Genomic DNA, 14,155 nt, shown 5'->3' with positions numbered 1-14,155 from the left:
AGATTTTTTGATGCACTTAGATCAAAAGCATTAGAGGGAAAAAAATCATATCCACAAGGGGGTGCCAAGAAACCTCTTTGGAACCTGAACTGCTAGTTTCTTTCTTTCTTTCTTTCTTTTTTGAAACGGAGTCTCATTTTGTCACCCAGGCTGGAGTGCAGTGGAACGATCTCGGCTCACTGCAACCGCCATCTCCCAGGTTCAAGTGATTCTCCTGCCTCAGCCTCTGGAGTAGCTGGGATTATAGGCGCCCACCACCATGCCCGGCTAATATTTGTATTTTTAGTAGAGATCGGGTTTCACCATGTTGGCCAGGCTGGTCTCGAACTCCTGACCTCAGATGATCCACCTGCCTCCGCCTCTCAAAGTGCTGAGATTACAGGAGTGAACCACTGCGCCAGCCCTACATTTGTTTTCTTAATAGTAGGGAAAATATACATTTATTTCTTTTATGATTTTTCAGAGAGGTAGAGATAATAGATGCAAACTCTTGGAAGGAAAGCTGTACTGATCTAACCAAGATATTTTGTTTTTCTCATCCACCAGTTCCCTTCTCAGTCCTTTCTGTATCCCTTGCAATTTGAACAAAGCTTGGTGAATAGTGAGCACATAAAAAGCATATTAGGTGAAAGACAGATACATAAAGAGGGTAAAGTCAGGACATTTTAACAAACATATCAAGCTCTAAATATAAGCCTCCTTGGTAGTTTTCTCTTTAACCCTCTCTCCACTGTTGGATGAAATTTACTACATTCAATCCCAGTCCCCACCCCAACTTCCTTCTTAACACAGGGTCAGGGTTAAGCCTTCAGTGCTTTAATCCAGAGGAAAATGACTTATTTTAAAAAGCAGTGAAAAACACCGCATTCCTTTGGCACAGGATGAAGACCAGCTCAGCTCTTCAGTTGTTGATCATTGTCTATTGTTCTCCAAACAGTAAACCACTATTTCACACTGAGATTGTCGGCTGCGGATATATTCCAATTCCCCGGCTCCTCATGAATATGAAGTGAAGGGCTCTGACCCTGAAAGTGGTAGGTAATCTCAAAAAACAAAAAACAAAAAAAAGAGAGAGAAAAAAGGTCAGGTAGGAAGAAGAAAACTAGACTTTCTGTGGCTGTATACTCTTGAAATCTCCCACAGGTTCTAAGCAGGGCAAAATGGGGTCTCGGAAGTGTGGAGGCTGCTTAAGTTGCCTGCTGATTCCGCTTGCACTTTGGAGTATAATCGTGAACATATTATTGTATTTCCCGAATGGGCAAACTTCCTATGCATCCAGCAATAAACTCACCAACTACGTGTGGTATTTTGAAGGAATCTGTTTCTCAGGCGTCATGGTAAGTGTGACTTTGGAGACTTGGGAGAGAAGGGGGAGTTGTAATTGAGACTTACCTTGTACCTAGTAAAAATAATGAACAATGGAAAAATCATTTGCTAATCTTGGGTGTCGGATTTGAAAGAGGGATGGGGATGAAGGGGCAGGTAATCTGCTAGGATTTGGGGCATAACTCTGTTTTCAATAAGCTGCTCAGCAATGCCGCTTCAGTAATGCAGGAAATTAGTCCTAATGAAAGTCTGTGGGACACTGGCCTGTAAAAAGAGTATGTTCTCATGAACACTGCATATCAATTTAAGCTATTTGATCTTCAATGGCATTACTGTTTTCTAGAACAGATTTTCTGTGTGCACTCATGTCTTTCTAGCTTGAATGGGCTTTAGGACAGCATGAAAAAAAAGCAGCAACTTGGATATTCAGACAAACCTGCATGTCAATCTAAGTTCTGTTGTTTGTGCCATGGAACTTTAGCACGTGACTCAGTATCTTTGAGCCTCAGTATTCTAATGTGAAAAATGTGAATAAATGGCATTTTCTTTTCAAGATAAAATATATATATAGATAAAGTGCCCAGGAGAGAGACTGACATGTAGTAGATAGTCAGTGACTGTTGTAATTATGATTATTAAAGAATGAGCTGTGTCATCATTAAATAATCCTACATTGAGACCCTAATAATGGAGGGAGTTTTTTAAAAGTAAATTGAATTATCAATGGTAAGAATCCATGAACGTTTTCCTGATGACTTTGTGTTCTTTAAAAATAAACAAACTGATAGTAAATCATGTTGGCAACTCAGAGGAAAAGACAATTTCCTGGTCAAGTCATTTCTTTTTTTTTTTTTTTAATTCTTTTTTTTTTATTATTATAGTTTAAGTTCTAGGGTACATGTGCACAACGTGCAGGTTTGTTACATATGTATACATGTGCCATGTTGGTGTGCTGTACCCATTAACTTGTCATTTACATTAGGTATATCTCCTAATGCTATCCCTTCCCCCGTTCCCTCCCCATAATAGGCCCCGGTGTGTGATGTTCCCCTTCCTGTGTCCAAGTGATCTCATTGTTCAATTCCCACCTATGAGTGAGAACATGCGGTGTTTGGTTTTCTTTTCTTGCGATAGTTTGCTGAGAATGATGGTTTCCAGCTGCATCCATGTCACTACAAAGGGCACAAATTCATCCTTTTTGTGGCTGCATAGCATTCCATGGTGTATATGTGCCACATTTTCTTAATCCAGTCTATCACTGATGGGCATTTGGGTTGATTCCAAGTCTTTGCTATTGTGAATAGTGCTGCAATAAACATACATGTGCATGTGTCTTTATAGCAGGATGATTTATAATCCTTTGGGTATATACCCAATAATAGTGCATTATGGACTGTAAGCTAATCAGACCACCAATAATGTAGAATAAAATTCATTATGATCTATTTCTACGTGTTTTAAGGGTGTTTAATTATTATATTTGAACAGCTATGTTGTAAAGCAATTTTCATTTAGTTATTCATTTTGCATATTAAATTAATAAACTTTAAAATATTAATATCCAATGCTATTGAAGCTGCTATGAAATAAGTACATAACTAATGTTGGCTGCACTACAAATAAGTGTCAGTCTTTTGGGGAAGAGTTTGGTGTAATATATCAAGATCCATGAAAATGCTTATGTCATTTGACTCAGTAATCCTATGTCTCATGATTTATTCTGAGGAAATCATCCAAAATAAGGAAAGAGCTATGTGCACAAATGATTGTGGCTGCATTGGTATAATAGCAAATAATTAGAAGAAGCATCTTACAGAGAAGTAGTGAAATAAATTATGGTACATTGACTTCATACAGTGGTGAAAATTATAATTATGAAGATGTAACAACATGGAAAATGCACATTATTTCAGGTTAAGTGAAAAAAAGCACAACAACGTTGTGGGTAAATTACTATTGCAGCTGTGTCAAATAGACACATGTAGGAAAACACCAGAAATAAATGCATGAAGACACACAAGGGTGGTGGAATTATGTGTAATTTACCTCCATTATTCTTGACTCCTCTATATTGCAGTTATATTTTAAAACAAAAAAAGAAGGCAGTGTCTCTTTTGACAGTTGATGCCTGAGCAATAAGACTACAGGCTCCAGGTCTAATTATCTCTATCAGTATTGTAATGAAGCTGGTTACTATGCTTTGGCCTTGTCTCATCATTGTTTCCCTCAATATGCAATTGCAATAGATGGAAGAGCTGCAAGACATAACTAAGATTAGACCCGAATTTCTTTCAGTCTGTCATAACTAACGATGTTGGAAGGAGGGGAATATAGGACTCTTTTGCTTATATTCCATGTAAAAATTAAAACTGGGAAAAGAAACCTGTTCTCTATTTTTTTCATTTTCCAGGAATTATTAAAATATATTACTATAACTGCATCAAATCCTTTTAGGAGAAAAGGAGAAGAATATAGGTAAATAATTAAATGAACAAAAAAATTAATGAAAGCTGAAGAAATTTGGAAACTAGAAACATTGGCTACAAAGAGTAAAATAACAGTGAACTCAGCTGTAGGATTCAGTCCTGAATAGTAAGAGTAAAAACCAGGTGGAGAATTTCCCATAAGCAATTCATGGTCTGTATCTAGCCTAACCAGAGATTATAATGGTAAAGAAATACATGTTCTTTCCAGAGCTCTGGCCTTTTGCCTAAAATAAAATTTTAAAAAAGGCAATAAGATGCATTGATTCTCCCACTTTGTTGGCTTGATACAGACAAAACACAGTGAAACAATTTAAACCTGAGATGGTTTGAATGCATGGGGAAATTGAAGTCACTTTAAAGAGATATGGTTTCAGGTTAACTGAGCCTCTCACCTACATTCCCAGAGGACAGTAAACGAAGAGAGGTTGGCAAACTACCAAGCCTGCTGAATGATTTTCCTTGGTTCTCCACAACTGAGTCATTGAGAAAGGCAGGTTTTGCTGCCCAGGGTGGTATTCTCATGTCCATACCATTTACTTCTCCTTAATCATTAGCTTTCAATGGTTGCTAACCATGATAATGATAGCTAACATTTATCAGTCACTTACTATCAATCAACCACTATACTCAAAATGTCACATATATTACCTCATGACAACTTCTTGATACGATTTTATAGAGAAGGTGTTTCAAATTCACACAGTTAGAAAGTGGCAGAGCTTGGATTCAAATTCAGATCTACCTGACCCCAGAGTCTATGCTTAAAGTCACTGTCCTCTGACTATAAGCACAAATGTAAACAAGCATTTCATTACTAACATTTTATGTCTTCCCTCCTATAGATGCTTATAGTAGCAACAGTTCTTCTGGTACTGGAGAATAATAAAAACTATAAATGTTGCCAGAGTGAAAACTGCAGCAAAAAATATGTGGTAAGAGCAATAGTTTTTTGAGGATGGTTGAGTGGGTTCCAGCTTTCTTTCCTCTCACTCAGAAACACAAAAATATTGACAGTACTGTACCCTCACTACTGTTGAGTATGGTACAGAGATCAAGAATTTACTGCCAAGATCATCTTCCATTTTGCTTAGTCTTTCCTCCATCTTTGTTCTACTGATGCACTTTCAGAAAATCAACATTTAAAGATACCTAAAATTAGGAAATCTTACTTTTTCCTAACTGAGTTTCTATTAGTCTATTTTCTCTTTATAAACTTTACTGAGGGCTAAATTACATATAATAAATAGCATCCATTAAAAGTATGCAATATCATGAGTTTTAACAGTTGACTATACCCGTGAAACCACCATTGCAGTCAAGATAACAGAATATTTCTGCCAATCCCAAAAGATTAACCGTTGATTTACTTTTTGTCATTATAGATTAGTTTGTATTTTATATATGTGGAATCACACAGTATTTGTCTTTTTTTATCTGTTTTTTTTTCATCCAGGATAATAATTTTTAGATTCATCCATGTTGTTGGGTGTATGTGATGTGCATTTTTTAAGTTGGCACTTTAAAAATAATTAAAATAGTATCAGGAAGAATAATACAACCAAATTTTCTAAGCCAGTGCTCTTGCATTTCTACCATTCTCCTTATCCACTTCCTCCTCTTCATCATTATTCACACTTGCATAGAGAACCCACTCTACCTAGAAAATAACAGGTCTTCAATAGATAGTTGTGGGTTGATTGATCACGACCTTCGGTGCATTTTCATAAGAGGTGATCATTATTTTGATATCATAATTCCAGAAGGAAAGAATAAATTTAGTAAATTACCTAGTTACCTCTATGTGATGCCAAACAAAATGTTATTTAAAAACTTATTTGTAAGATCAAATAGGTTTGGGTTACTTTTTTTTTTTTTAATTTGTATGTGGGCATATAGTATTGTATAGACTGCATGAGCTTGGATGAATAGGGGAATGTAGTTATCTGATAATTTATCCACAATATCCCCTTGTCATTGCATTCTATGGTACTAACCTGCTTCTGTGTTTTAATTTAGACACTGCTGTCGATTATCTTTTCTTCCCTTGGAATTGCTTTTTCTGGATACTGCCTGGTCATCTCTGCCTTGGGTCTGATCCAGGGGCCATATTGCCGCACCCTTGACGGCTGGGAGTATGCTTTTGAAGGCACTGCTGGACGGTAAGGAATAATTCCCCAAACCAAGGAGGTCAGAAAATCAGAAATACCTGGCCTCATGCTCATGCTCACGCTCATTTTCCATGATGACTTTGGGGTTCCATGTGGCTGTTTTAGTGCAGAATCTTCCTGTTAGTTTACTAACATCCAGACCAATTTGTTCTTGCACAGATCTTTGTTTAGATTTTTTTCTTCAGTCTTTTAATGCGATTTTCATTCAATGTCTTGAGGCTGTCATGGAGCTATCCAAATGAAAGGTGTGTTTCTCCCTACCTCAGATTAAAGTCGTGTGGTTACTATGGTCTGATCTGGTAACAGCTGGAGCTTATGGCCTGGCTGGATCCAGGAACTCAGTTTTGTTTTGTGGCCAGGTTGGACATGTGGTCTGTTACAACTGTGAAAGGGCTTGGGAAGGAGAGAAACCATGGTGCTCTTGGATGGTGCCACTCAGGGCTATAGTAGGAGGGATGATAAAGAGATGAAACAAGGCAGAGTGAGCAGGAAAGTGCAGTCTGTGATCCAGGGACATGATTAGGTGCAGGAGTTTGTGGAATGAGCCAGAGCTTATGCAGTTTTTACTGGAGAAGTGTCTAAAGAGGTGGTCTTGCTCAGAAGGCTAGTAATTCAGTCAGGAGTCTCACAACCCAAACCCAGATCTCAGAATGCCTCACACTAGCCTTGTGCTGGGCTTATTGGATTCCCAGCACCAGATGCAGATTAGGAGGTAGCAGGGCCCAGAAAGAAATACAGAAGAAGTCCATTGAATCTCTCCTTGTTTTTATCCTGTGCTCAGAATTCTAATGGAGTAAAATGAGGGAATGTCTGTACCATTCACTGGGGGAAGTTATATTTTCTTCTCAACTCTCCATGATTGGCTTTATTGTTCAAGGCCTGTGTCCATCTGAGGTCTTACATGTGCATCTAGGCCTGCATGGCAGAGTTGCTTCTGTGCCTGTACCTGCCTTCATTCTGAAGATTTTTACAGGGTGCTACATACCATGACCTTTCTTAGCAAACATGAATCTCCCTCAGGTCAGGAAAACCTAGACAATAACCTCAGGCTTTCCTGAGAAATTGGAAGAGACACTCCTGGGGGATTGACGGGGCTCAGTAAAGAGGACCCTAATGTAGAAATTCCCACTAGGTGCGAAAGAACCCTTTTTAATGCCATCAGTCCCTGAACTTTTCCCTACCTCAAAATCAAAACTTCCCCTTTTAAGTCATGACTCTCTAGGCTGCCTGTATGCCCCTCTATTACTCCCTTAAGCTGCCCCGGAGGCTTGTTTTCACCTGTTTCCATCTATGTAAAAATGTTTAAAGGTGAAACATTGATAGGAGGCAACACAGGGAAGCTAAGTCTCTGGTCCCCTCAAGAAGTTTCCAAGGCTTGACAAATACAGTGTGGAGCAGGTGTTAATATTGAATTGTGCATATCAATTATTCATTTGTGCATTTATTCAGCAAATATTCATTGAGCACTGACTAGGTCCAAGCCTTGCACTAAGTACTGGAGAATCAGAGGTAAATCACACAGAGTCCTTTCCCTCCAGAAACTCACACAGACCTGACAGAACATTCTACTGAGATGGAAACCTTAAGGTGAATGAACATTGCCATTGGAGTACAGGTCTTTGGTGGTTATAGATCGAGATTCAAGTCCCTCCCTCCTACTTATAAGCTACACGACCTTAGACAAGTATCTGGCTATCTTTGAGCCTCTGTAAGTTGGGGACAATAATCACTTCTACCTCATAGAATTTAGAATTAAATGGAAGTAATGGACAAATGTGATGTGATAAATTTTCAGGTTTTATTATTAACATTATTTCCCTATATATTCCTTTATGCCACATGACATTCCCCACCTGCCAGGTAGCCAGCAGATTTAGTCACTGCCATGGTGGCTGGTGAGGATCCTGAGTTAGTTTACATTCAACAAATACTTAACTGATCTTTACAATTTGTCAAGCGTGATCTTAGAGCTTAGACCTGGCAATTCAGAGTGAACAAAACATAGTCAGTGCTCTCAGAGTACACAGCCTGCTAAGGAAATAGAAATAGATGCAGATACAGATGCAGCCACAAATAGATATACAGATACAGATAGAATTACAATGAATGAAGTAAATGCTGCCATAGAGCTGCGTGTGGAGGTAGTGGAGGGAGTGGGTGTCAGGGCAAGCTTCTATGTTCCTCCCCAACCCTGCCAGGGCACTTATGCCCCTCTGCAGTTTACAAGAAGGATTAAACAGTATCATAGTCTGGGAAAAAAACAAGAGCCTTGCAATATCGGGGGAACTCCTGCCAATATTTCAGTGTAGGTTCTTTCTATTTTCCATAAGTGTTGGCTGGCTGAGAAATAAAGAGAAAGAGTACAAAGAGAGAAATTTTACAGCTGGGCTGCCAGGGGTGACATCACATATTGGTAGGACCATGATGCCCACCTGAGTCTCAGATCAGCAAATTTTTATTAAGGGTTTCAAAAGGGGAGGGGGTGTAAGAACAGGGAGTAGGTACAAAGATCACATACTTCAAAGGGCAAAAAGCGGAACTACTAATAAGGGTCTAACAAAGATCACAAGGCAAAGGGCAAAAGCAGAACTACTGATAAGTGTTGATGTTCAGCAGTGCATGTATTGTCTTGATAAATGTCTTAAACAACAGAAAACAGGGTTTGAGTGCAGAGAACTGGTCTGACCACAAATTTACCAGGGCAGAGTTTCCCAACCCTAGTAAGCCTGAGGGTACTGCAGGAGACCAGGGCATATCTCAGTCTTTATCTCAACCACGTAAGACAGACATTCCCAGAGTGGCCATTTATAGATGTCCCCCAAGGAATGCATTCATTTCCCAGGGTATTAATATTAATAGTCCTTGCTGGGAAAAGAATTTAGTGATATCTCTCCTACTTGCATGTCTGTTTATAGGCTCTCTGCAAGAAGAAAAATATGGCTCTTTTTGCCCAACCCCTTAGGCAGTCAGACATTATGGTTGTCTTCTCTTGTTTCCTAAAAATTGCTGTTATTCTGTTCTTTTTCAAGGTGCACTGATTTCATATTGTTCAAACACACATGTTTTACAATCAATTTGTACAGTTAACACAATTATCACCGTAGTCCTGAGGTGACGTACATCCTCAGCTTACAAAGATAGCAGTATTAAGAGAGTAAAGACAGGTGTAAGAAATTATAAAAGAATTATTTGGGAATTGATAAATGTCCATGAAATCTTCACAATTTATGTTCATCTGCCACAGGTCCAGCCGGTCCGTCCATTCGGGGTCCCTGATTTCCTGCAACATTGCAAGTCATCTTGTTTTAAATTGCTAGATGATCTGTGCAGAGCATGTACTAGGAACAGTCTAGACAAGGGATCTGGAGGGACTCATTTCCCTGGCGGCTGAGATGGAGATAGGGGCCAATGGGGATATGAGATAGGTCTAGGGAAATTTAACAGAAAACCACATCCGTGTTGTACTTTACAGGTTCCAAATCACTTGTATACACACTCTTACCAAATATTCACAATTACTCTGTGGTTAGATATTTAACCCCATTATCAAGATAAGAGTCTGTAGGCCAGAAGGGTAAAGTTCTTTGCTCAACATCCTACAGATCCAGGAATTCTGATTTCATATTCAGTGCTCATTCCCATTGGAGACAAGAGCTATTGGCAATATAAAGTAATTCTCAGAGTGTCTCTATTTCCTGGAGCATTAGAAGGTAGGAGATAAATAAAGGGGCAGAAAGAGTAAAAAAGAAGGAAGTAGGAAAGAAATGGAAGAGGGAGAAAGAAAAATGGAGAGGCCATGAGGGTGGTAAGGCAAGCACAACATTTATAATAAACTATGTATCTAGCTCAGTGCTATGCATATGATGTGTCCAATATGTGTATCTGAATGGTTTTTAAAATACATTAATTCATATCTAATAACTATATATTTTAGTCACACAGTAATTTCTCAAACATACAAATACCTGTAGCTTTCTTCCTTGGACCCAGTATGTAGATTTGGCCATGGGTTTCTCTCAGTTTCCTTACAGATTCCAGCATATGGATTCAGTGCCTGGAACCTGCACATGTTGTGGAGTGGAACATCATTTTATTTTCCATTCTCATAACCCTCAGTGGGCTTCAAGTGATCATCTGCCTCATCAGAGTAGCCATGCAATTATCCAAGATACTGTGTGGAAGCTATTCAGTGATCATCCAGGTAACAGATTCTCATGGGCACCTGTAGCTCATCCATATTATCCCCACTTCCCAGGATTCAATGAGGCTTCTGAAAAGACTCTAGAATTCCATCACTTTCCCCCCATTTCTATTGCCCTCATCTTTATTCAAGCTCTACTATCTCATTTTTTTCTGATATCCCAATGTGTCTTGGCTTATGTATAAGGGTTGAATCAACTCAGTAATTGTAAAATCTGCATTTCTTGTTGTATGGTAAGGCTTCATAAGTGTTTTGAATGAGCAATGTTTTAGTATTCTACATAGAGATAACTCAAAGCATGAAGAAATTTTACCATTTATCAAGAATTTCCCTGTTCATAAGATAAGCAAAGGCTCCTAACCTTATCTCATTGAAATAACTTCTCTTCTGAATGCTGCTACATTCAACTAACAAACCTTTATCTTGAGTGCATAGTGAGTGCTTTTGAAGAAGAAGGGAAATATGTATTTATCCTATTGAAATTACTTCTACTTCATCTGCTAAAATACTAATGTTAATTTAGTTATGGTTGAAACTGCTATCAACAAGTCCAGTGAGAAGAAAAATTATGAATGAGATCTCTTGTATTTTGTTTAGCAACATAGAATGTGTAATACCTTTCCTACAAATTTCTAAGAGATGTGTTTCTGTTCTATCATATTTTGAATATGAAATATAAGTTTATGTTGCTACCTGGATTATGGATTACTAATCAAGCCAAGTTTATAACTTTAATCACTTTGTTTTTCCTTTTTTCCTATAGCCTGGAATCATTTGAATAAGGACAAAAATGTTTTCCATTATCAAGACATGGCCATCTATCTAAATATTATATCAACTGTGTAGACTTAAGGACAATATTGAAATGATGGTGCTTTCTCCATTTGGTGTTTATTTGTAAAATTTGCAGTCCTCACTGCACATGCAAGTATGCCACTCTTTCATTTAGAATGTTTTTTAAGCAATATGCATCAGGAACTTCAGAAATATTTCTGCCCTTTGATCAAACAAATCCATTTCCAAGAATCTATACTAGGGAAGTAAATAAGAATATGAGAGAAAACTTTATGCAAATATGTATATTGCAGCATTATTTAATATTCTAGAAAATTAGAAACACCTCAAAATTCTAAATTCAGAGGAAGGATTAAGTAAAGAGTGGTACATACTGTAAATGCTTTCTGATACTAAAAAATAAAGTAAATAAAAAATAAAGAGTACTAAATGGTTGTAAAATTATAGTCATTACAAATTATGTTTTTGAAATTATAAATACTAAATCAAAAAACAGGTCACAAATTCATGTTTACAGTATAACTATTTAAAGCAAATGAAGCACTAATAATCAAAATTTAGGATGAAACTAAATCTAAAAGGAAATATAACAAAATGCCAATTATGCTTGGTTTGGGGCATTGATGGCCCTTCTTCCCACTTTTCTATATTTTCCAAGATTTCTTTATTGAATATGTTTTACTATAAATATTTTCTAAACTCATATTTTCACTATTAAATTTTTTTTTATTTTTCCAAACTTTAAGGCATATGCTCTTTCCACATTCCTCAACATTATTTGCAAACATCATGAAATGACACTTCCATTCAACATTCAATGAGGAAAGTAGTGATATAGATAAGCCAAAAAGAGTTTTATATAAACTTATACAATCTAAACTCTTGCTCTTCCTTTCTGACTCCTAATGGTGAGTGTGATGGACTAGAAGAGGTAGCCTTAAAATAAGTGAGCAGCTAGGGAACATGCTCAATGGGCAAGAGAAAATGACCACTGACCAGTCAATACCTGTGTCGGGGGAGGTACCAGTACCTATATTTATTTTTAAAGTAATTAAAAAGTAGAACACTTACAAATTTTCCACCTATACATGCCATGACTTCCTCCGGGACAGTAGCCACATCTTATATTTTCCCACCATCCATAGGACCCACTACACAGTGGAGCCAGTAGGCACTCAGTGTTGAATGCTCATACCAGGTTTTCTGCTTCCTGTAGTTACGCTGCTGAACACCGCTTCCATCACAGGTGCACTGGGCCTCAACACTTCTGCTATTTCCCCATTTGTCTCCTCCATGGACACTGTCAACAATGGTCTGTCAACACCTGCTCTGTGCCAAAGCCAGGGAGTAGGCTGGGGGGATACGGAAGAGAATATCTTTCTCCTTGATGCCTGCTGCGCCAACAGCCGCCTTTAAGCCCTGTTTACAGCTTTTGCTGAAACAAGCATCTTGAAAGCAAGCCATGTTGTATACCACGTGACCTTCATGCTCTGGGACCAGCTGACTGAACTGGGGCAAGCCCCAGAGTCTTCGGCAGCCTATTGTCTTGCTAATGGCCTCTGACTTAGGATGGAGTAAAAGACTATCCAAGCAAGACTGGTGGTTATTCAAGCATGAGAATTTGAACTAGGAAGCCAAGAATGAAGCAACTGGAGTATTACCATCAAAAAGTGGTTAAAGGATGAAGAAGGAAGCCAATATTTAGAGAGAGTATCTGGTTCATTTTAATAACGGTATCCTATTAAAAGGAAGATATGTGAACTTCTGCTCCAAAAGTTCCTAAAACTGCCTTTGCCCACAGTGACAGTGTACACTAGGCCTGGTTTCTGTTCTTGGATTCCTAGATAATCTTTCTTCTTTGTCACTGTGCTGATCATTTCAGTAAACCCCACCACTAAATCAGTGCAGCTCTGCCTATTGCAACCAAAATGACCGAACCAAAGTCTCCCTTTTCCAGATGTTGGGTTGGAGGGATGCTAAGACAAAGATGCTTAGGCTCCAAAGTTTTACGGAGCTTCATTCAATAACACTTTAGTTTCCAAAGAACTTAAACATGAGATCCGAAGGACTTGGGCCAGGAGACAAAACCACGCTACAAACACCATGTTGTACTCAGAGTGACCTCTCCTCTCTGACAGCCCAGGATTTCTCTATCAAGTCCGTAAGCTAGTCATATCCAGGACCATCTTGTTAAAGATTCTCCCAGAGTCTCCTCAGCCCTCTTGTAAATAGACTTCTGGAAGGTCCACCTCATCGGTTTGTCAGATATTTTCAGACTGTCTATCTCTTGTTTAGATTCAGCATGGCACCATACATTGAATGGATTATGAATAGATGTTTGCTGAATGACTCCAACACAGCATTGGACACATCAGGGGTACAGCCAAATGCAGCATGATATCTCTATCAGGAAAATTAAATTTTAACACAGCCACCAAATATTCTATATTTGAAGAGTATATGCTAATTATGCAATTTTAAGTAAAAAAAGCTGAATACAAAAAAGCTGAACACAAAAAAAGCTGAATATGTGTGTTTCATATCCTTGTGAATTCAAAGTAAAAAGGAAAAAAACTCAAAAACCAAATATATGTATACAGTTTGAAGCCAAATTTTTAATTAAGTAACCATATAATTACATGTAGACATGCATAAACCTTCAGATATGTAAAGACCAGAAAAATATTTAAAAGTTAATAGTTACATCATCTGTGGTCATAACACCCTGAAAATGCCTAATATTGGAAGCTTAAGCAGGATTGGGCCAGGTTATTACTTAGATGGGATACCAGATGCTATAGGCTGAAAAAAGAAAGCGTAAGTATATACAAGTTAATACTTAATAATTATCTCCTGATGATAGGACTATGAGTTAGTTATATCTCTTTTATTTACATTGTTCAGTATTTTCAAATTTCCCTTTGAAAATGTGTTATGTACCTGAATTATTAGAAAAAATAAATGTCATTTAAAAAGCAATGGTCCTCTAATTCTTTCTGTAAAATTCATTTAAGGAGTTAAAATAGAAAATACATATAGGTATGTGTGTGACTGGCCTTCTCTTACCCTTTCCAGAAATAATCTTTCTACTTCCTAATCCTGAAAGAGAGTATTACCAGCTAATCCTAATTGAGAATGATTTATGTTTTATGCTTTTCTGCACTTATTATTTATCTACT

The 14,155-nt window shown here is 37.8% G+C and overlaps 1 protein-coding gene across 14 annotated transcripts; it reads left to right on the top strand.

Annotated features, from left to right (window-relative positions):
* Positions 1-910: 910 nt before the first annotated feature.
* On the top strand, positions 911-13,955 carry TM4SF18 (transmembrane 4 L six family member 18). Of its 14 annotated transcripts, none has more exons than XR_012430795.1 (7): positions 911-1,034; positions 1,144-1,337; positions 4,655-4,744; positions 5,829-5,971; positions 10,012-10,181; positions 10,945-11,109; positions 12,193-13,955. XR_012430795.1 is itself a non-coding variant. In XM_045386789.3 (6 exons), the coding sequence occupies exons 2-6, from the start codon at positions 1,161-1,163 to the stop codon at positions 12,390-12,392; spliced, it is 780 nt and encodes a 259-aa protein (XP_045242724.1). In that variant the 5' UTR covers positions 911-1,034; positions 1,144-1,160; the 3' UTR covers positions 12,393-13,955. The 14 variants fall into 14 exon arrangements, 10 of the variants coding, with proteins under 10 accessions (XP_045242724.1, XP_073887361.1, XP_045242728.1 ...); XR_010584983.2 differs by having other exon boundaries at positions 10,001-10,181; XR_012430796.1 differs by lacking the exon at positions 1,144-1,337.
* Positions 13,956-14,155: the final 200 nt, after the last annotated feature.

This window comes from Macaca fascicularis, chromosome 2, assembly GCF_037993035.2.
Source record: "Macaca fascicularis isolate 582-1 chromosome 2, T2T-MFA8v1.1".
In the NCBI taxonomy this organism is placed as follows: Eukaryota; Metazoa; Chordata; class Mammalia; order Primates; family Cercopithecidae; genus Macaca; species Macaca fascicularis.
The sequence above is the reverse complement of the archived record's forward strand: the minus strand, read 5'-3'. Positions and strand labels throughout refer to the sequence as shown.